The sequence below is a fragment of the Alosa pseudoharengus genome, unplaced genomic scaffold (assembly GCF_046254945.1).
Source record: "Alosa pseudoharengus isolate Yale_2024_CS ecotype anadromous, Long Island Sound unplaced genomic scaffold, YU_APseudo_1.1 YU_APseudo_1.1_scf_18, whole genome shotgun sequence".
NCBI classification, from domain to species: Eukaryota; Metazoa; Chordata; class Actinopteri; order Clupeiformes; family Clupeidae; genus Alosa; species Alosa pseudoharengus.
In genome coordinates this window covers 26,194,571-26,218,270 of record NW_027468650.1, presented here as the reverse complement: position 1 = coordinate 26,218,270, position 23,700 = coordinate 26,194,571, and the positions used below count along the sequence as shown (strand labels likewise).

The following is a 23,700-nucleotide window of genomic DNA, read 5'->3' as shown; positions in this document are numbered from 1 at the left end:
CACCTGCAAATGTGTGTGTGTGTGTGTGTGTGTCCTCCATCTCATCTGGGGAACAGGGAGAAAGTGTGTGTGAGTGTGAGTCTGTGGGGGGGGGGGGGGTCTGAGACAGACCTGTCACTACTACATCACTGCGTGTATCTGTCACTGCACTGCATGGTAGAGAATGGAGAGTGTTATGGGTGTATGTGTGTGTGTGTGTGTGTGTGTGTGTGTGTGTGTGTGTGTATGTGTGTGTGACTACAGAATGTGTGTGTTGGGGGTGGGGGTCAGTAGAGCAAGAAAGGGTGGGATGGGTCGCTATGAAAAGATGATTTAGGACTGATGATTGACGGGAAACTGATTGAGAGTGCGAGAAGAGTAGTCAGTCGGGGGGCGGGGGGGGGGGCCAGTGAGGAATTGGGTGGGGGCGGGGTGTTGTTTTTTAGGCGGAGGGGAGAATGTGGAGTGGATGACGGTGCGGTTGTTGTGACAGAGCATGTCCCCAGGCTGCCTGGACCCTCCTGTGGAGAGGTGCGTGTAGGAAGCATCCCCACCCTCCTCCTCGCCATCCCCAGAGCAGATTGCTCTTTTCACCTCTGACGCACGTTGTCAGCGAGTGGCTTGATGCCGGGAGTGTGTGTGTGTGATGGTGGGTGGGTGGGGGGGGGGGGTTAGCAAAGGGAGGGGGGAGGAACAAAAGATGGGGAAAAAACACAACACAAAAAAAAAGGAAATGAGATTCTCTTTATCTCGACCTCTGGAAGATTATCTGCAAAACGTCCGAGAGTCTTTCTTTCATGTCTCAGATTAGCAAAAAAAAAGAGAAAGAAAAAGAATGACAGAGAGTGAGTGTGAGAGAGAGAAAGAGTCCGCCTGTCAGATAGACAGGTTCAATTCAGCTTCACTTGTAATTTGAAAAGAGGAAACATCCCTGAGCACAGGAAGGTGTTTGACATTCTAAACTGGTGCATGCTGCTTCCCGGTGCCTTAGAATAGAAGGCCATAATGAACACGTTTAGCGCCGGGAGATTAGCATCAGGAAATCCTAGATAGCGGATATTTTCCTCATTGATTTCAGGAGCGCCTGAGGACAGGGTTAGTGGGAGGTGTATGTGTGTGTGTGGGTGGGTGTGTGTGTGGGGGAGGGGGGGTGTATTTGAGACAAGGTTTGTTTGGCTTTTTTAAAACAAGAGTGGAAAAAAAGTCTTGTGGCTGGTCTGAGGTTAATCTGATGATCCCAGCCTGACTGGAATGCTGAGTGCCCGGACGCCAGGAACCGAATAAAACCAGAGAAACAAATCCCAGCCCCAGCCTCCCCCTGAGGAGAACCCGAAACTCGACAATGTCCTTTCCCAGCAAGCACCTGTCCAGACAAAATGCGTCTCCGTGTCTGGGCCCTGGTTGGCAATAGCAATGAGCACTCAGCTGAAACCGAGACCAAACTTGTTTTCCCTTCGTACAAGGTTGTGTCTGCTAAGACACTTTAAGACAACACACACATTGAGCGACAGCTAACAAGCCTTGTTTTTATCATGCTCGTAATTGTACCCTTAGGCAGATGTGCTATCTTAAGAAGCTATCTGACGGGCTGACACCTTGCTGAGCCCGTTTTGACAGCTCTTCTCCATGCTTTGGCTGGTTGTAATGGCAACGAGATGCCAGCTGAATCATTAGCCTCCAGACAAAACGTTGATAATTATTAACAATGGAGGGGTGAAACATACACAATGAATATGACTAAAAAACACAGTGGTACTAACAGTAAAGGATTTCATGCAGGGTCACACCCTTATGAATTATGCGGAATCCACTAAGAGAAAGTGGCTAACTTCTTCTTGTCTATTCTTGTCCATATGTGTGTGTGTGTGTGTGTGTGTGGGGGGGGGGGGGGGGGTGTATTTGTGTGTGTGTGTGTTTGTGTGTGTGAGTGCATGTATGTGTACATGGGCCAGTGGTCCTCAGCCTCTCCTCTCCACTGCAGCACTTTAATTAGAGAGGCACTTGGACCAGCCAAAGCCCTCCAGACGCCTTCGCCTGTCAATTATTTATGGCTGCTCTCAGATATAAAGGTCCTAATCCTCAGCCTGAGGGCCATGAGGTCTGAGGTCTCGAGGTGGCTGAAGATTTGCCTGACGTAATATTTATTTAATTCATTTTATCAATTAATCTCACTGCAGAGAAACCAGCAGCGATGTCTCACATAGTGCTTATTTTGTTCAGTGTAAAGGAAGCTTGCTTGAGGCGTACAGTATTTGAGAAGCCCTGTTTGGTTTTTTTTTGTCATTTCAGTGAAATGGAATCTCATATGAGCACACCCATACACACGCACACACACACACACACACACACACACACACACACACACACACACACACACACACACACACACACACACACACACACACAGAGGCCTATGTATTTCTATCCACCCACCCACAGCTTTGGGAGAGGTAATTTAAAAGAACAACCGTCCGTGTCCTGGTGGGGTTTCGGACCAGATCAATAACCAGGGTAACCTGGGCCCGAGTCCTGACCTTGAGAAAACAAGCCTGGCTTCTCCCATTGATTCCCGCACTCCCATGCACCAGTGTGTGTTCTATCGACTCGTCTCTCCCCTCTGCCGGTTCATTTGCATGTTGATTGTCTCCAGATCATAAGTCGATTAGACCAACAGCCTTTAGTTTTAGTGCTGACACTATTATACATTGTGTAATAAACTCCCTCATGCTTGGTCGCCAGAATCACCACTCCTCAGATATCCACAAGGAGCTGTAAATAGTTTGTGAGTTTCGTCTTCCTAAATCTATCCATCCAAGTTGTGACTGAGTAAGTGACTCGCCTCTGCATAGAAGCGGGAGACAAATATGAGGGGATGGGGTGGGAGGCGAGCTCTGTCCTTTGGGCTCCATAGGTGGCAGGGTTGTGCACAATTCGAATTGCAATTCTGCTTCCTGTTTGCTACCTCAATTAAAATGCAAGTGAAATTCAAGAATTGAATTGGAATTTAAGAGCCAGTTTCAATTCAATTCTGGAATTTTGCACAAGCCTGATAGGTGGGGGTGGAAGGTCAGGTGGTGGAGGTGCTGGATAGGTGGAGGAGGTGCTGAAGAGACGCTTCTCAGGCAATCAACCTGGACAAATATAAACCATTGATTCGCAGTGGTACTGAGGGCAATGCAGTGCTAGTCTATCATTTTCATCTGGTGTTTGTTCATGTAGCACATCGGAGGTGATCAGAGAGTGCACATCAAAGCACATTTCATGGTTGGATGCCAATGTGAAAACCACAGTGTAGAAATTGGAGGGATATGAAAAGGAAAAAAAGAAAAGAAAATCCCATGTATGGTGAAATGTGAAAAATGTACACTCACACACGCAGCTGAACAAATCACATTCCAGGCCAAGGAGGGGATGGTCCCCTCTGTGAAAGCCGACACGCCTGAAAAATTGCTTGCCAAAAATAAGCTGGGACCGCCATTAATAAACATTACCTTTCCAGCCCATTTCAGGAAAAGACTTAAGTATGCAGACTGGTATGTTCATTTCACCGAGGGTGATTATAGGCTGAATGTGTGATACACTGCGGGACAACCCTTTATTCACTGTAATGACAGAATGATTGATGACGTTGCTATGACAGTCACACCATTGAGTCACACCATCAAAGAAGTGACTCCTGTGCGTTTGTTTGCCTCATGGAAATCAGAAATATCAATTATTAAAATATTGATTTTTCGAGATCATGAAAGAGCAAAGCAGGAAATGTCACTCTCATTAATGTTTTTTTTTCTTTCTTTCTTTTTTCGCATGCTTCCTTTGAAATGCCCTTGAAAAAGACAAAAAGAAGCAGCCCTGTGTTTGTGATGTTCACCTTTTAGATGGCATCTCTGTCAGTATCTTGTTGAGCACGTCACCAAGCTGTGATGATGCTTGTTCCTGTCGGGGCTCTGAATAGAATAGCGAGCGAAGCCTGGAGTCATTCTGCTGATGTAAGAGGCAAACTCGAATGCATCTCAGTTGAAAAAAAAAGCAAAAAAGGGGTCTTTTCTCTCTTTCTCTCATTGTTTGCATTGAAGGACATGCACACTCACACAGACAGACTCATGCACGCACACACACACACACATACACACAGACACACACACACACACACACACACACACACACACACACACAAACACAGACAAACACAGAAAGAAAAAAGGCCTAAGTGATGCAGGCGTCCATTCAGATGGCCTATCATTAGACCTTCTCGGGAAGGACCCCGAGGCTCTGCTATCTAACAAGAGTGACTCCTGGTTTATGTAAGCTGTAGCAGTGGTGTGTGTGGGGGGGTGGTTGTGTGTTGTTGAGGAGAGAGAGTGAGTTGGGTAGGGAACAGAGCAGAGGCACTCTCGCGATACACTCTAATGAAAGTACTCTGTGTGGCAAGGACCCCGGGGCGCAACATTTGCTGATGTGCTGCATGGGGAGGAGAGGAGAAGAAAGAGAGAAGAAAGAGAGAGAGAGGGAAAATATCTGATTTATTAGTGGCTGGAAAAAAGGACTAAGATTTACGCTTGACTGGAACACTGTGAAGCCTTTCACTATTGCCTTTTGTCTCTTTCTTCCTTTCTCTTCCTTTCTGTATTTCCCTCTCCCCTCTCTCTCTCTTCCCTTCTTCCTCTCTTAACTGTCTATCTTTGCTGGCTGCTCCATGCTCCTGCCAATCATGCATTTGCATTTTAGCCTCCTTCTCTCTCTCCCTCTCTCTTTCTCTCTCTCTCTCTCTCTCTCTTTCTCTCTGTCTCTCTCTCCATCTCTATCTCTCTCATCCCTCTCTCTCTCTCTCTCTCTCTTTCTGTCTCTCTGTGGTGTTGAATGACGGCAGCGCTGGGTATAATAGTGTAGCTGGTGAATTGTATCACACAGAGCCACTCCTGCCAGGCCTGTACTAGTGTGTCCACAGCACCATGACTGACGGACTGGTCGACCCTCTTATCGGGCCGCTGCTGCGAACACCCCGCGTTCTCCCACACGCTCCCGCCGCATGTGTCTGTCTGTCTTTCTCTCTCGCATTCTTTTTTTCATACCCTCCTCCCCCTCTCTCTTTCTCTTTCTATCCATCTTTCGCTATATCTGTCTCTTCCCCTCTTGTCGTTATCCTCCTGTTATCCATCTCTGTGGCAAAAAGGAAGAAAAGGACACTATTGCCTCTGAGAAGATGTCTCTCCCTTTAACGCCCTTCTTTCAGTAACTCACTCCCTCTCTAACTCCTACCACCTCTCTCTCTTTTTCTCGCTCTTTCTTTCTTCTCTCTCGCTCATTCTATCTTTCCTCTTTCTCCGTCTCACTCTCGCCTTGTGGTCTTCTCCCAGTCGTATTGCAAGAAAAAAGAAACCAGACACCACCTCTTTTGAACAGGCACCCGCTCAGTGGCCTCCCCCACACACGGCACTGCACAGTACAGCCTGCGAGAGCAGCGTTGGCCAGGCATGAGCACCCGAGAGCAGGGGGGGGGGGGGTGAGGAGAGGCTGGCAGGAGCAGGAGGAGGGGGGGGAGAGGAGGCAGCAACAGAAGCTGCCCCCTGTGGGGAAAGAGAAGCTCTGGGGGGAGGAAACACACAGGCTGAGGAACAGGCTGTTTCTTTTAAGCAGAAGCAGCACACCTGAGACGAGGCGGTTGCCGGGAGGACCTGGAGGTGGAGTAGAGAGCAGAGGAGGGAGGGAGGGATGGATGGAGGGAGGGAGGGGTGGAGAGAGACCTGGGAGACCAGTCGTCAGGTGAGACAGTTAAGATCAGGACAGCTCCCTAAAGGAGATGTAAGAGAGGCACAAACACCTGGGCCACTTCAAACATGTGTACACATATTGGCAACACACATACGCACAGCTAGAGAACATTACCAGAGATAACAAACAAGTTTGTCTCTTCCCACTTGAGCAGCGAACCATTTCCATGTGCTCTAGAAATGCCTCAGCTTGAGCATGGGCTCTTTTTTAATTAAGAAAGCCATCTGTTGTCACAAAAGACAGCCCCTTCCTACACACTATTGTGGGTCATTATTTAATACCACCTGTAACTATTAATGGAATTTAAACGCCATACACTTTGTCCTTGTTTTATATAAAGAAAGGGATTTTTAGTGTTTAAAAAGGTGAGGTCTTAACTTGGAGAGGAGTTTGAGGTCACCAGTCTTTTTGCAAGGAACAGAAAACTTCCCAGGTATTCTTTAACTCAAAAATGATCTGTTGTGTGCGTGTGCATTTCTCAGGAATGAAATATAATTAATACCATGTTAAATTGGTCTTCCAATTTGATTTAGTTTTCCGCACACTGATGTTTCCTCAGAGAGGACCACCATTCTTGTTATGATGACCAAATCTCTCTGTAGGGCCTCATGATAGACTGGCTATCCTCGCGTTATTCCCGTCAGGCAATGGTTTTGATCTTATTATTGGACAGAATGGACCAACGTAGAGTGGTACTAGGTTAGAGTGTATGTGTGTGTGTGTGTGTGTGTGTGTGTGTGTGTGTGTGTGTGTGTGTGGGAGAGAGAGAGAGAGAGGCAGAGAGAGAGGTATAGATGGAGAGAGATGGCTGTGTGTGTGTGTGTGTGTGTGTGTGTGTGTGTGTGTGTGAGGTGAATAAGGGCCAACCCCCTGCTGTTCTCCATCCTATCTGTGTGCTCTTGGCCTTGCCCCCAGAGGAAGCAGAAGTGCGTCACCATGCTTCTTTGTGCCTATCCCCCAGCACACACACACACTCCACACACACACACACACACACACACACACACACACACACACACACACACACACACACTCCACACACCAGTTAAATATTCACTTTCTCACCCTGGGTTGGAGTGTGCTGGAGATTCTCATCATTAAGACCCTCTGTCTTTCATCCCTGGTGATTGGAGAGAGAAAGAGCTGGAGGCTGGCAGAACATGGGCAAAATGTCAGAGTTGTCTATCTCCAGTTTTTGCCCATCTCTTTTTTATTTCTCTTTCTCACAGTCTCCATTTTGGTCTCAGATACACATCTCCTCACCTGTCAATTCAAGGGGAAAAGATATTTTGCTAAATGTCCAGCAACATTTTCCCCATTGTGTCTTCCTTCATTGGACTGCTTTAGTGTAGATTTGTAGTTGGATCACATCATTATATACATGTATATACATTATACTCATATTGTACCAGTATTTCACAGTTCAGCAAATGCTATAGGATGACCTCCGTCACAGCTGCCCCTCGTAGTGGGAGTGTGTCCGGGGGAGGACTAATGAAGAGCTCAGCTGGCTGACACCCTTGTTTGTTGTCCATGCCGGCCCTCTCCTGGGCCTCGTCCGTGAGAGGCGCCTGATGACGCCTCGGTTTAGGAGCTGTTTCGGAGAGGCTTAAGTAAGCTGCGAGTCATGTGAGCTGCTTGGAGTGTGTGCTGGTGTCAGGTGTGGAGTTGTTAGGGTGATTGTGTGGATATAGGGACCCATAGAACAAAGCACATGCATACACACATAGATACAGAAACAACTATACAACACACACACACAAACACACATATCCCAAACACCTTGGGGCTCAACTCATCCTCTGGCTGACTCAGTTGTTCCAAGTGTTATGAAAAAAAGACTGGGTGTGAAAAACACATTTGATGTATGCATGTGTGTTTTCACATGCCAGTGTCTTCCCTAATGCCTGTGAGAAACCTTTAATGCCTCTCTTAATCGGATTAACTTCAACCGTCCCACTGGGGAGATCGTGGCGCATCTGCAACGCACTGATAATTACGCTGCCTCTGATGTTTGTTCACTCTCTCTCTCTCTCTCTCTTTCTCTCTCTCTCTCTTTCCATCTCTCTCTCCATCTCTCTTGTTTCATCTCTATCATTTCCAGAGTCTCAGGCATGTTTGGGCAACGTCCATTTTGAATGTTGTCACTTTTTTAACAACCCTTTCGTGCTTTGTGCTTTTTGATTGGGTGATGATGAATGGGGAGGGGTGGCATCAGTGTTGTTGCGCATCATGGCATATTGATATAGGAGATACCTTGTGTTATGTGCCGTGTTGTAGGAGTTTTTGGTGCACCTGCCAGGAACTAATCAGCTTCAACAAAAGTGTAGCTTGTATCAGTGTACTGCCCTATGATCATAGTTACATCATAAACTCCCTATTCTACACTATGTTATTTCATTGTTGTTTTTTTCCCTGTCACATATGATATAAATACTCACGCTACACGTTTCAATCGGACTTAGTTGCTGTGCTCACATTGTACATTCAACTGCTCACACTGCAAGACAAATAACGCATGCCAGAAATCCACTCGGATTGGACCAGAGATGAAACCTTGATTGTGACGTCTTCTAATCAGACATTCTGAGCCTCCACTACTAAGGAAGTTGACCAGATTAAAAACGGTTTCAGATCTGACTTATTCAGAGCTAAAATAAAAAAAAGTCAAAATTGCACAGTGTCTGCTTGGTATAACTTTTAATATTTAGGCAGTGTGGTCATAGTATGTAAAGTGCCTTATTCTTTCCCCTTAAAGGCTTAAACAAATCTAATGTTCAGACACAAACATCCAGTTCTCCTTCCTTTATGCATACAGATTGGTTAGTCAGGACAGATGCTCTGGCAGTGTGTGTGTGTGTGTGTGTGTGTGTGTGTGTGTGTTTGTGTGTGTGTGTTTGTGTGTGTGTGTGTCTTTAGAGTAGCGGGCACAGCTGGGCACCTCTTTTTCAATTACTTCACACGTCTGCTGTCTCTGAGCGGTTTTCCCCTTTTTGATGGGAACTGCCATGGCAGGGCCCCACAGTGGAGTTTACCACCCAACCAGCACTGGCCTGGGTGGGGGGGGGTTCACTATCAGGCTACGGCACCCCTCCTGAATGGATGGATGAAACAGGAAACTGGTGCCTGTGACTGATGATCCCCCATATGGGTCAATGTGTGAGTTTGTTTTTACGACAGGACGTTTAACCAGCACAGGTGTTCAGTAAAGTTCATTGGTATTAATTCCTGTCACAAGAGGCATTCCGACATGTCTGTTTGCTTTGAATAAAAACAAGGTATAAACAAGATAAGAAAAAAGATATCCAGGATTAACTAACGTAGTGGCTACTTGTTACCTTAGTTACCTTAGCAGCACAAACATTTAAAAACAGTCTGAGGTTTTATAAAGGTATTTAAAAATATTATGAAGTCACATCCGTCTGAGGGCTCTTGTTTACTCTCTGGCTATTTGCTCTAGAGTTCATGTATTGAAATGTAGTCACGTTTTCATAGCATTTACACTCTTTATCTCTCTCTTTGTCTTTTCTCTCTCTCTCTCTCTCTCTCTCTCTCTCTCTCTGTCTCTCTCCACAGGTGATGATACTCTACTTCCACCCAGGAGTGTTCCGGTGTATCCTGCTCAGATGGGTGCGACTGCTGGGCTTTGCCATTGTCTATGGCACTGTCACCCTCAAACTCTACAGGTAGATCAGGTGGACCCCACCCACACACACATTACACATTCATACCTCTATGCGCTGCACAAGGCTAACAGATCTCTGGTCTTGAGCTTACAGCATGTAGGATCCACTCAGTTTAAGGGAAATGGTCAGAGATGGAATGTCCATGGCCAGCATTCTATCAGATGACACCAGCAACAGGTCTTTCCATATGAGGAGTTTGTACCACTAGGTACAAGCTACAAGCTGTGCTTCCAGTGAGAGTAGGGGAGCTCTCTGATAAGAGTGATGTATGTAAATGTTGGCTTGATTGCTGTTTAGCTATGAGGTCACCATAGGGAAGTGTGGTTCTGGAAAATGTCCTGGAAAATCTTGGAAGTCCTTCGATATTTAATGGAGCTGACTGCATGCACACACACACACGCCCACGCGCACACACACACATGCACACACACACACACACATACACACTCCATCTTGTGTTAAAGTAGAATGTGAAAGGAAATGATCGAAAGAATATTGATTTCCTCATGTACACATTCACACACACAGACAAACACACACACACATACACACACATACTCCACCGTGTGATTAATTTCCTTGGTGGTTCTGTTGTTAAATGTCAGAATGGGCGCATTCCAAGTGGCCACACAATCCGGTGTCCCGAGGGTTGGCACTGCCATTTGGGCAAGGCACTCCCACCCTCGCCCATGTGCCAGCTCAGAAAGGTGCTGGTGGTGTGTGTGTGTGTGTGGGGGGGGGGGGGGGTCAAGAGACAAAAAGGGACTGTGGGATGAAGAAATGGGGGGAGAAGGAGAGAGAAAATGTCAGATGACAGATTGGTCACTGCATGAAGAAGCAAACAAAGGTTGTGCATTTGCCGCTGTCCATACCAAAACAATGCGAAACTAAAGAAATTGGATGTCTTGTGGACACATTGCTCTGCACAGAGTTCTAGAGAGAGTAGGTAGTAGGTAGTCATGGTTCACAGAAGATGTCTTGTCACTCACAAGCACACATATTCACACATGCATACACAAATGTCACATGTGTAGCAGTGGATTCATTCATACAGTAAGCATTAGATACTTACTAGATGACTGCATAAGCATTCCATATTATGAAAAAGCGCATCCAAATAAAACAGAAGGGATTTTGCGACAAAGTACAATAAACCATAAAACCCTTCTCTAAAGGTAAGTGCAGCTTGTTATCCCTCAGAGTGACAAGGGTATTTAACTGTAGATAGGAGCATCACTGTTACAGCATTACAGGCAGGTCAAGGCTGGTCATTACCTTTACACACACACTTTAAGACGGCCATACAGCCTGCACTCAATCGGATTGCCATCATAAAGTTCCCAGTGCCCGTCTTCCACATCCCCCACTGTCCAGTCACTGGGCCTTTAACTTTGATTTAAACACCAGGGCTTGTTCTTGTCCTGGTGCAATAGTTGTGATTGCTTTTTAAGTACAGTTAAAGTTTGCATTACCCTTAATTACCTGTTAAAGCAAGTGGTCTGTGGAAAGCAGTGCTTCGCTGTTCCAGAATCAGTTTATCAGGGGCCAGAGAAGACTTTAAATAAGATAAGCATCCTCATTAATGCACAGAGAAAAAGGAGAGAGAGAGAGAGAGAGAGAGAGAGAGTGTGGTAGAGAGGGAGACAAAAGCAGACACAGCGACAAATAACAGGAAGAACTTCCAGTACTTAAATGGGCGCGATTTATTAGCTTTTTACGGAACAAGAGAAGCACGAGCAGGCTGAAGATGAAGAAGATGAGTGGTAGCCGGGGGAGAGGGAGAGGGGCCAGGGGGACATGGCCTGGTGCCCGGCTAGGTCTGGGCAGCTCTCCCAGGGCCACAGATGGAGGAAGAGAGACAGTGCACTGGAGGGTGAGAGCTGTAAATTAACACCTAATGAAATTAACACCTCATCTCTGAGGAGCAAAAGGTGTGTGTGTGTGTGTGTGTGTGTGTGTGTTGGAGAGGGGAGTATTCCTTCAGAAGTGTGTTTTGTTGTCAATGTTTTCATATGGGCATGGGTGTGTATGTGGATGGGTCTGTATGTGTGTATGTGTGTGCATCAGTGCACTGAGAATCAGTGGGTTAATGAAATACTTAGATAACCCGAGGAAAGGTGACTGGACGGCGTGTAGGAGGACAGCGAGGTGGAGGAGAAGAGGGACCGTTCGTCACCACACAAAGAGCGTCAAGGACAGATGAGCCATCAGGAATCAATCTCCGCAATGGTCTGCCATTGTCAGATCGCTGCCGAGCCGAGCCGCGGCTAGCGCCGTAGCCGCTGCATTGGTCATCTGGCCCTGGGATGTCATGATGTCATTTAACTACCTCATGAGCCAGGATGGTTGGAAAGACACTGACTGCGATTTTCCCACCACCTACCCCCCACCCCATCGCACGTCTCCCCCCCACCCCCACCCTGAGCGGAGAGTGGCAGAAGAGGTGGGTGAAGGTGGTGATGACGAGACTAAAGCACTTATAGGAGCTGGCAGTGGTGATGGGGGTGTTGGTGGTGCTGGCAGTGGTGATGGGGGTGTTGGTGGTGCTGGCAGTGGTGATGGGGGTGTTGGTGGTGCTGGCAGTGGTGATGGGGGTGTTGGTGGTGCTGGCAGTGGTGATGGGGGTGTTGGTGGTGCTGGCAGTGGTGATGGGGGTGTTGGTGGTGCTGTCAGTGGTGATGGGGGTGTTGGTGGTGCTGTCAGTGGTGATGGGGGTGTTGGTGGTGCTGGCAGTGGTGATGGGGGTGTTGGTGGTGCTGGCAGTGGTGATGGGGGTGTTGGTAGTGCTGGCAGTGGTGATGGGGGTGTTGGTGGTGCTGGCAGTGGTAGGTGTTAGCGTGATGAGTTAATGTGGCTACAGGTTATAGCGAGCATCGTGATGACAGCTGACGTTATGTGCTCATGCTGACAGTCTGATGGTAAAGGTGAAGAGTGGAATGAAATGGGGGATATGGATGACAGCAAAATAATACTGATGATGAGCTTTTTCTCTTTCCCTCCTGCCTCTTACCCTCCCTTCCTCTTTCTTCCTCTCCTTTTCTCTCTCTCTTTCTCTCTCTTCAACTCTCTCTCTTCCTCTCCTCTCTCTCTCTTTCTCTCTCTCTCTCTCTCTGTCTCCAGGGTACTGAAGGTGTTCCTGTCGCGGACGGCCCAGCGGATCCCCTACATGACCAGCTGGCGGGTGCTGCGTCTGCTGGGGATCATCCTGCTGGTGGTCTGCTGGTTTCTGGTGGCCTGGACCGCCGCCGTCTGCCAGAACCTGGACCGCAAGCTGCCCCTCATCGCCGTGGGCTACACGCCAGAGGGGCTGCAGTTCAGCATGTGTCTGCTGGACCGCTGGGACTACATGATGGCCGTGGGTGAGTGTCTCGCTCCAGGCCTTATATGACTGCTGTTACTGCTGCTGGTCTCCCAATCGTAATCATCATCTGTAATCCTCATCATGATTACGGATTGATCTTTGGGATTTAGCAAGTGGTTTTGGTAGAAGGTGTGGAGCAGTAAGCGGAGTAGAAGTGAGTTTATAATCTGACTGTAGGTCACTCTCACTCATTTGCTAAGTGTCCTCTGCTAGCCAATTCAACAGGTCAAATTTCTCTTTTCCAATTTAGCGAGAGAATTGTCTGAAACTGATATTTATGTTGTGTGGGTATTTGGGTGCAGGTTTGTATGATTAGTATGTGGGATGTTGTGGCTTTTAGTTACACACACACGCACACACACACACACACACACACACCCACACACACACATACACACACACACACACACACACACACACACACACACCCACACACACACACACACACACACACACACACACACACACACACACACCCACACACACACATACACACACACACACACACACACACTCAGATACATGACAAATGTAACTTGGTAGTAATTGGAGGCAGCATGTGTTTGTGGCGCTCGATCCTCACTCGCGTACCCCTGTCAAATCTGGAAACGATGGCAGCCACACCGACAGACCCAGTAAATGTCACCCTAATGGTGACAGATCTGCCCTGCGAGAGCAGATGTTTATTGCTGTCAGGCAGGCCATCCACAGGCATGCTGACATCCTGTAGGGGAGGCTTGTCACGGCATGGATGAATCTATAAAACCGGGGCACCAGCTTTTCCCACATCGCCATCACCACTTCGCCGGCAATTGCCTGTCAAAGGGAGGTGTCTGGAGAATATGGGCAATACCAGTCACTTTATTGAAAGTGTCGTGATTGTAACTGATTTCTTTGTGCATCTGTGTTGTTGTTTCATTGGAGAGACATACACACGGCTGGCCCTGACTATAAAGGAGGGTTTGGGGAACCGGAATAAGGTGTGTGATCCTTTTTCATTTTCGTCCCCTCCCCCACGTTTTCACACAGCTGAGTTCCTGTTCCTTCTGTGGGGAATCTACCTGTGCTATGCCGTCCGGACGGTTCCCTCAGCATTCCACGAGCCGCGCTACATGGCCATCGCCCTCCACAATGAGCTGATCCTGTCCGCCATCTTCCACGTCATCCGGTAAGTGTCCCCACCACGCCATCGGCAGGCATGCACGCTTTCAGCCATCTTTGTCTTCCTTGTGGAAGAAATCAAAGTAGTAAGAATCAAGGAAGACACATGGGGATGTCTAAAACCACTGTTCAATTCAATTTAGTTATTTTTTATATAGACCAATAACAAATTAATATTTCTTAGGGTACTATACACAGCCCAGCATCTCTTTGTTGTTGCTGTTGAGCATTTTTAAGTATCAGTATGGTGGTTGTGGTGCACCATCATGTGCTATAACACTTATATAGTCTAGGTTGTTGTGTACGTGTCATTGAGAGGTTTGGCTGTTGTGGGAAACCCCCAACCAGCAGCACAAGGAAATTAACATATTTCTTATGTATAACTGAAATGTGTGGATGATAATTTTGGAGGAGGAATTGGAATAGACATCACCTGAAGTACATTTACTTGAAGATACACTCCTGCAGAGAGAATTGAATATGACATCCTCATAGCCCCAATTCCTTCAGCTGCTGTTTGTGGCGGCTCTGGCATAATGCTGTACACGCGTGTGTGTTGCCCACTCGCCCTCCCACACACACACATGCACCGCTACCGACACTCGTGAGAGATTGCCAGCTTCGCCCGACGCCTCCGAAGCGCATTCCCAGCTGGAAGCACCACGATTGGAAATCCGTCCACATCAGATTATCCTGCAATTAGCCGTGTCAGGATGATTTATGTTTTGACATGGCTTGCGTGTTCTGAGCCACCGGCAGCAACATTTCAATTAGATATTAAACTGCAGCAGAGGGGCTCCAACTGACTACAATTTAATGGCTTTGAAAAGGGTAATTTTTCACCGTTGGCGTCACCGTTCAGCCAATAATGTCTTGTTCTTGTGGCTTTAAAGACTGATAGGCAGTGTCTGAATTGGGGGTCGGGGAGGAGAGAAGCTTGTTGTCTCTCTGGCGGAGTAGCCTGTGCTTGACTTCAGCACTGCAGGAGGTGGCGTCCGAGTAAGTGCACAGCACTGTCCAGAGAAACGCAAAACACGTGTCCCGTCTTGTCCAGGAGCTGCTGAAAGCCTGTCATCGGGGAAGTAGCGCATGGACTTGTCACAAAGCGTCCTATCATCACCTCTCTCCCCTGATCTTACTTTCTCGTTTTCTCTCTCTATTTTTCTTCATTTCTTTCCCTCTATCATGCTGTTTCTTGCTCCCATGCTCCCCAAGCCACCCCACCCCTCCCTCCTCCTCCCTCTCCATCTCTCTTTCGCCACCTCTCGTCTCATTTTCTATTTTTCCATCTCATCTCTCTCGTACCTCGGTGTCCCCACAGGAACCAGGGAGGTCAATAGGAGTCAAGGCTATTCAGATAGTGTGAAGGCGTTCAGGGTCTCACTTCAGATTGCATGGATTGCTCACTCTTCCTCAGTGATTGCTTTGGATAATGCCAAAGGAACAGAAAATGAAATAGGCCTCCCTCCCAAAACAAACCTAACAAAACCAAAACCAACCCAGGCAGCACACATGAATGCGCCATGTATCTATCATGGATTATACAATACTTTTGGCCAAGAGTTATTTGTCTGATAAAAACAGGCAAAAATGACCTAAACAAATCGTAGAGGTGTAGGAGAGGTACCGGGCCGTTAACACCGTGCCATGCTGTGCCGTGCGAGAGCGGGGAAGCGGGGAGGCTTCATCCTCCATCTTCACCCGAGCTGAGACACGCTGCGCCTGAGGAGGGGTGGGGGGGGGGGGGGGGTGTAACGCCAGGGCGATTAAGCTCTCGTTGTAGACAGGAAACTCGGTTTGAACTCTCCATAAAAGATGAAGAGCGAAGCACTTCAAAGCAGCACAGGCATGTGACTGGGCTCAGCTCCTCTTTATTTTATCTCCACTTTCTCATCTACTCACACACACACACACACACACACACACACACACACACACACACACACACACACACACACACACACACACCTCCACCCTACCCCATCCACCACCATCGCCTGCTTTTTAGCTATCCACACCAATTAGCCGTTCTTCAACTTCACTGATAAACTACATTAGCCTGGAAGGTAGTGGAAACACAGGGGCTTTCTTTGGGCAGACATGCTAATTAAGACTCTGACTGCAGCCAAAACTTTGAACTTAAATGCTTTGGGTTCTTTTTTAAGTCAACGGCAGGTGGTGCAGAAAGAGAAATAAATTACCTTCGCCTTTTTGACATATTTATTATACTATATTTATTTGCGTGCAAACCACCTTTGTTCCAGGTGCCATCGTTATTATTTAATCAAACAAATAACTGTGGGAGTCGGCATATATGTAGGCAGTTTAATGTGGTGCGTGTGTGGGTGTGTGTCTGTGTGTGTGTGTGTGTGTGTGTGTGTTTGATCACTGCCACAAATGCAGGCCCAAGTGAAGACAATTTCCCAGCACATAAATAGATACCTGCAGCAGGTCAGCTTGGATAAACCATTTGAAGCATAGGAAACCGAATGTCGCCATCCCACAGACGATTGACACATACATTTACCGGTCTCCTCTTTCCATTTCTCCCTCTGATTCCTTGGGCTGAAAGCCTCTGCCTTTGGCTGCCAAGCCTTCTTCTATTTGGCTGCAGACCATGCCGTCAACATTTTCTGGAAATTAATAAATCATGTAATGGATGCTTACACAGTATGGTCTGTTGACATATATTTATGGTAATAGGTGCACACACACACACACACACACACACACACACACACACACACACACACATCCCTAACTGACTTTTATGATTAATGATGACACCTTACATTATTCATGCCAACATTATTCATGCCAAGCTAAATGAGTAACTCTCACATAATTCCCACTTTCTAAATATACCACTGAGCTCTTCATCAGAATGGCTGTATTCCAAAGCCATGTTTTAAAGCCTCCATTTACCTCAGAGACCTGTGTAGCTGTGCCTCATTCTCAAGATCTGATCATATTATGCTAGAGACTCTAGAATGTTCCTCAGTGAGACATCTAACAGACCCTAGAACATTATCTAACTTTTCTTTTAAATGATTCTAAATTCTATGAACTCCAATGAGTGACCTTTATGCTATGTGTTGTTTCCTTGTGCAGGTTCACTCTTACTCACGAGCTGCATCCGGATTGGATGCTTATGTTGTTCTTCGTGCACACACACCTGACCGTGACGGTCACCTTGGGACTCCTGCTCATCCCGAAGGTAAATCAATCTTGCCTCTTGTCATTCGCTCTGTCATACCTGTCAGACTGTGATACCGCCGGACGTGTTCGGTTTTGACCAACCGTTGTTGCATCTGCCCTGACATTTCCAGTTCCTGTTTGAGGGGACACACCTGACAGACGACATTGCCACTGAGGCCTATGAGGATGAGTTAGACATGGGTCGCTCAGGATCATACCTCAACAGCAGCATCACATCTGCATGGAGCGAGCACAGCCTTGACCCCGAGGATATACGGGTCAGTCAGTGATCTCCTTCTCCACCTGCCCTGTCTCACCCATCCTTCTCTTTAAATAACCTGAACTTATAAGTGTATAACCTAGTCACTCTATACAGTTTATTCTCATCAATTGTTCCGTACCCAGTACCAAAAATACTGAGCAATGGCAGTTTTGTATTGCAGACACCAGACGAAATGGGCCAGCTCAGTTCTATTAATGGCTGTGGCGTAAGGTCTTGCGACAGTCTTTGGGAAAAACGTACCAACGTGAGCAGAGGTTTCTGTTTGTCTGTTAGAGCTGAAGAAGTCTCTTAACTTTGTATTTCTTGTGCCCAAAAAAGACTTGTCTCGACCCCCTTGTCTTGTGGCGTTGACATTATTTTGCAGTAAAACATTAAGAGTAGAGAACAAAAAAATTACTAACATTCAGAGGCTGTTTCAGCCCTAACACAACTCACAAATGACTGTCCCAGACTGTCCTGTCTCTAATTTGTGTCAGATGTCATGTCTTTGTCTGTCTGCGAGATTTTGTCTGTATTTGTTTGTTCTAACTGAAACTGCATGATGTAGTAGATTGTCTCCTTTTGTATCATGTCTTTTAACATAAATAAAACAATAAAAAAAATTTAAGTGAGAGTTACTTGGTTCTCTTTGGAATGCTATTCCTCAATTTTCTTTCCCTTATTTGTTTGTGTGTTAAACACCTTAGGAGGAGCTGAAGAAGCTGTATTCTCAGCTTGAGGTGTACAAGAGGAAGAAGATGCTGGCTAACAACCCCCACCTACAGAAGAAGCGCAGCAGTAAGAAGGGCCTCGGACGCTCCCTGATGAGACGCATCACCGAGATTCCGGAGCAGGTGCGGCAGTGCAGCCGCGAGGACAAGGAACACAGCAGCGGTGACCACGGCGGCAGCAACCGCAACAGCATCTGTGCCCTCCGCAAGAACCCCTTCGACCCTTCGTCCCACGCCGCCACCAAGCCGGTCAAAGAGGAGTCGCTGCGCAGCAAGGTCTTCTCGCTGAAGAAGTCGCACAGCAGCTACGACCACGTCAGGGACCAGAGCGAGGACTCCAGCAGCTCGGCTACAGACAAGATGGAGCCGTCCACCACGGAGACCTCGCTGCTCGACACCCTCATGGGCAAGAAACTGGTCAAGAAGAAGTCCTCTGAGAAGATTGACTCGACCAGCGAGTCGACCGAATCCATGCCCCTGGTCTGCAAGTCAGCAAGTGCACATAACCTCACTGCTGACAAGAAGCCCCTCCATCCCAGGACCTCTATGCTGCAGAAGTCTCTGAGCGTCATCGCCAGTGCAAAGGAGAAGACCCTGGGCTTGACTGCAAAGACCCAAAGCATGGAAGAGGCTACCAAGAAGGCCCACCAGAAACCGAAGGAGGCCAAGACTCCTGAGGAGTCCGAAGAAAAGATGATGGTTAGTCAGTCGGTGGAATACAAGCAGCCAGCGACCAAAACGGGCATCATGAAGCACCCGGCCACTGGCAGTCAGTCCTCCATCAGCATGGACCCGGCCAAGGTTAAGGAGCTGTATGACCTGTCCGAGGTGTGTCCCTGGGAGCTTGAAGATCTCCCCACCCCCTCAGAGAACAAGGTCCAGAAACACGTCTCCATCGCCCCTGACGAGACCACCACCATCCATGGCAAAGGCACCGCTGGCCCCAAGGCCCAGCAGCAGCAAAAGAGGAAGGCCTCAGAGCCGTCACCCGCCAGCAGCCGCAGGCCCAACCAAAAGTCGGCGGAGCGGGCAGACATTTGTCCCTGGGAGGAGTCCAGCGAGAACCAGAGTCAGATTGAGGGGTCAAGGCCTGTTCCCTCTGGCCAACCCTCTGGGTCAGTGGGCTCAGCCGAGACTGCCAAAGCCCAGAAGGCAGACGTCTGTCCGTGGGACTACGAGGACGCTCCCGCCAAGTCTGTAGACGCTGCCCTGTTGGCTGACAAAGGCAAAGATCGGGGCAGTGCCAGTCCCTCAGGCAAAAGGAAAGGTACCACTCCCACTGATGTGAAAGGCAAAGGCAATGCACCGGTGGAAGTAAAAAGCACCACTTCTGTGGAAGCCAAAGGGAAGGGCGCCAAAGGGAAAAGTGCTGCTGTGGTTCAGCCAACAGCCACCAAGGTGGATGTTTGCCCCTGGGATTACGATACTCTCCCGGCTAAGTCTCCCAACACAGAAAAAACACCCAGCCTCACTCAAGTTTCTAAAACAAAAGAGTCCTCATCGAAAACAAAGGGGACATCTTCGATGAGAACTCTGGAGAAAGAGGCTGAAAGGGAGAGAGAGAAGGCCAAGGAGACGGATGACGACAAGAGTAAAATGAAGGCCAAGGATAAGCTGCCCTTGGGCAAACCCACAGAAAAGCAGGCAGGCCAAACTAAAATGGCTGAGGTGTGTCCTTGGGATGTAGAGAGCTCTGAGGATGTGGTGATGGAGAAATGGAGAAGTGCCAACGCCGGGTCTGCCAAAACACAAGCAGATGTTTGCCCGTGGGATTTTCAAGAACCATCGGACAGCAGAGGAAGCAACAAAAGTCCTGTTCCCTCGGTGACAAAACAGAAAAGTCTGAGTCCTAGAGGTGATGTCAAAAGGGCTGATGTGTGCCCTTGGGACTTTGAGGATCCGACATCAGGGAAAAAAGCATGACATTTGACTGAGTAGTTTAAAGATACCATAGTTCCTGTTATGTGATTTTCTTTTTCACCATATAAGACCCTGAAATATAAACTTTTATTATACCTTATGGTGACTTGATGGAAGAAAAAAAAATATGTTGCACAAGTTGCCTTTACTTCCAATATTTATTTTGTCTGTAGTTTGTTTTGGATAAAAAAGGAAAAATTCAAAAAAGCAACAAAATCATCAAGCATTCCAGATTCTTACCTAGTATTTGCAGAGTCCTTAAAGGTTAACTGTTGTCAGTTACAATTATGCAACTTTTCATGTGCAATTTAAAAAACATGCCTATTACTCACTACATATATTTTGCCTTTTCATTTAATTTGAGAGCCCCCAAAGCTTAAACAGAGTACCCTATTTTTGAAAAAGGTGGCACACTGTAAGAGAGTGTGCTGAGGTTGAAGTTGAAATGGATCAGAACACTGAGACGGCTGGTGTTGTTATTGACAGCACCCATTCAAAATGTCCTCTTTTGTCTAATTTTGCCAGATTGAGGTTTGAGAGTAAGAAAAGTAAGAGTGAAGAAAATGCCAAAGAACACAGGAAACATCTTCATGAAGTTAACAGAGAAACATTCAAGATCACAATATGACATTTGTGATATTTTTTTTAGTTTGTTTGCCCTGTGAGGTTAGGTAAATAGCTAGCTTGTAGCACTTTATGATTCCCCCCAGTAAGCCCATTTTGGAGGGAAGGTTTTCTTTTTTTTTCAATTTAATTTACTCTAGTTAAAATGACAGTAGAGATCACATGTTGATCATCTGCCACAAAAAGGGATTTGACTTCAAATCTCAGACATGTCCAATGCTTCCAAGTTTGCTGAGATGTATTCCTGTCTGTGCCTAATGAGTTTTTTACCCCCGTCATTTTGTGTGTGACCTAAGGTAGCTTATCTTTCGAAAAACAAAAAAAGGACACAGTCGTGTGTGTCGTTGAATTGTCCAGAGCAAGATTACCTCCTAAATATCCCTAACAGACCCCTCTGTCCGTGCACGACTACTTCTTGTAGTAGCTCAGATGACAGACGTTTGTGATTGCATTCCATCCTGATCTCAAAGGACATACTGTATAGTGAAAATGTTCCTACAGTGTCTAGAATATTGAATTGTAATATGTGTTCCATAAGGATTGCAACTGTCATTTTTTATGTTAAAAATAAGAATAACGGTCTCATATATTTTCCAAATTGTGAAAATTAGACAGGCTCCACCAAAGTACCAGAGTGTTGTCTCAGTTCTGGCAGTACAAACCAGGAATTTCACTTTTGATGTCGGAATGTGTACTTCATACAAAGAATAGCTACAAGTGTAACAACTACTGTTGTGTGTATAGTTTGCTTGGTATTTTTGTTGGAGAAGCATTTATCTCTTTTAGCCAATACATGTCCTTTAGTACGAACACCCATTTGGTTCCACAGTGATCTGTCAGACGTGTTCCAATGTTTTACAATACCGTACTGTTTTAAAGATACTGTTTGGCCCCATGCAGTTTGTCATGAGCAATGGATCTCATCATTTCGGTGGTTGCTTACTTCAGTTGGCATGACCCTAAGGCCTGGATGTGTGTTATGGCATTGCTTGTTCCACTGTTATTCATGGTGTCACAAATGAATGTCTTCATTTGGCTACTGGCTGGTGTAGGATAGTCTTTCTTTTTTTAAAGTCATGATTTCAACCATCTTTGTCAAGCATATTCATGGGTCAAAGTGCCCTTTCAATTTATGAATGTCAGTTTGAAGGATACTTTACAACTTTATAGGTTATTTTTTATTTGCGTGCCAAAGAAGTTTATTAAACATATAGGCATTAGCTTGACATGCTGAAGAATAAAAGAAATGGTAATAAAATAGGCTACTGTTGCCTCCCTCTGTGTAACCTTTGAAATATGTTGAACACATGGTGTCGGCCTCTCAGTACCAAGGTGTCAAAGCACTTCTTTATTGGCCCCAGGAATGGTGCCTGAAAAGGCCTATCATCCTGCCCAGATTGATTATGATGGTCTGATGTATCACCACAATATTATGAAGCAGACACCATTATCTGTCATCCCCTCTCATGATGCATGTCCCTGAACTGCGAGGTATGCACACTGCTTCCATACTGTCTTGGTAATAAACGTCCAGTAGAGAGAGAGAGAGAGAGAGTGTGTGTGACATATGTGGTTAATGTATATGAAGAGTGTAGCATGATCAGGGGCAGATTGGGATCCTAAGGTGGGGTATTAGATGGTGACATGCTAGCTGTGGAGTAAAACTAACACTAAACACTCATGAAACCTCACCATGGTAACAAGCATGACCATTTGTTGTGTTGAGGTTAGTTTTCATTTTTATTTTGTGTGTGTGTGTGTGTGTCTTGCAAGCTCACCGTGTCGCCACAGTTAGCCAGCCCCTTTGCTCTCTCTCCCGGCGAGAAACTTTGTCTGAGTGCAACTCATTTGGATTCTTTTTTCTGTGAAGATCTGTTTGCTCAGCTTGTTTCTTTGAGCCTGGTATCTCCTGTAGACCAGTCGTCAGTGGAGAGGGAATACTATTACGTAATGCTGTAATGTCTTACCTTATTGCTCTTGTGGCTTTTGCATGATATCGAGAAATTAGTAGGACCGATGTTTCACTGCCCTTGATGGAACTAAGAAAAAAAATCTTTGATATTTTATGGACTGTTATGAGTTGTATAGTGAGTGAAACTGTACCTTAACACACTGTAATCTGTGCTTGTTATAATAAATGCTCTATGACAAGCTTATAGCATACCTATGGAGATATTTGTTAGATTTATATTGTGTTATATTGTGATAGCATGTAAATAAAAATACCTCCTCTGCAATAAATATTTATATGAAACTCAAACGTCTGACATAATTTTGTCATTTCAATGGTGGTGTGTGATGGTGTCTTCTTGGATAGTGACTTTTAATAACCTCTTTGAAACACATTTGTCAAAACTCTTCAACAATTTTATCCTATCACTTGGAGAAGATAAAAAGATTGTTCCTTTTATCTGTCATAACTTTGTGAAAATCTCGCCCAAGTTGACGAAGCAGTGATGCCACAAAGCACTGTAGAAAATAGTGATTTCCAACCATCTCCCCTTTGGTTTGTTTAGTCAGAATATACAGTGTTAGCTTCTCTATCAAACTACTTAGGCAGTCTTTAACAAAGAATAGTCTAGCAAGATATGTTGGAGAGAGGTAGGTAGCTCTTATTACAGTTTTTGCCTATTGCTTACACATGTTTTTGCAGAATTTGGCTCATTATGTCAAATCTCTACACACAGCCAAATGACATAGCACTTGGAGATAAACAACTCACATCTATGGCAAAATAAAACACTGCAATCAAAACTCAAACAATCCTTTCTAAAAATGTAACTATTGCAACTAAACCATACACACATGCACCATTTGAATTACTCTTTCAAATCAACAGCAACACACTGATGCGCTTTATATAAAACACTACAGTTTCTATTTGTCATTTTCTCAGACTCAGACATTGTTTGCAACAAAAGTTTTTTTTACAAACAATTTACAAAAATAAAGAAAAATGGAATCACACTTATCGATACTGTAAGAAGAACGCCTTCAGAAATGATA

The 23,700-nt window shown here is 46.1% G+C and overlaps 1 protein-coding gene across 2 annotated transcripts in view; it reads left to right on the top strand.

Moving 5' to 3' along the window:
- Positions 1-20,187, top strand: part of gpr158a (G protein-coupled receptor 158a) — a 68,531-nt gene extending 48,344 nt beyond the window's left edge. The window contains exons 6-12 of one of the 2 annotated variants that reach the window (XM_076290775.1): positions 9,328-9,437; positions 12,558-12,796; positions 13,828-13,966; positions 17,071-17,176; positions 17,289-17,435; positions 17,601-17,684; positions 18,127-20,187. In XM_076290775.1, coding sequence (XP_076146890.1) covers positions 9,328-9,437; positions 12,558-12,796; positions 13,828-13,966; positions 17,071-17,176; positions 17,289-17,435; positions 17,601-17,684; positions 18,127-20,073 — 2,772 coding nt within the window. In that variant the 3' untranslated portion in view covers positions 20,074-20,187. The remainder of the gene's footprint in view (positions 1-9,327; positions 9,438-12,557; positions 12,797-13,827; positions 13,967-17,070; positions 17,177-17,288; positions 17,436-17,600; positions 17,685-18,126) is intronic. The other variant, XM_076290776.1, reaches the window with a different exon arrangement.
- The last annotated feature ends 3,513 nt before the right edge of the window (positions 20,188-23,700 follow it).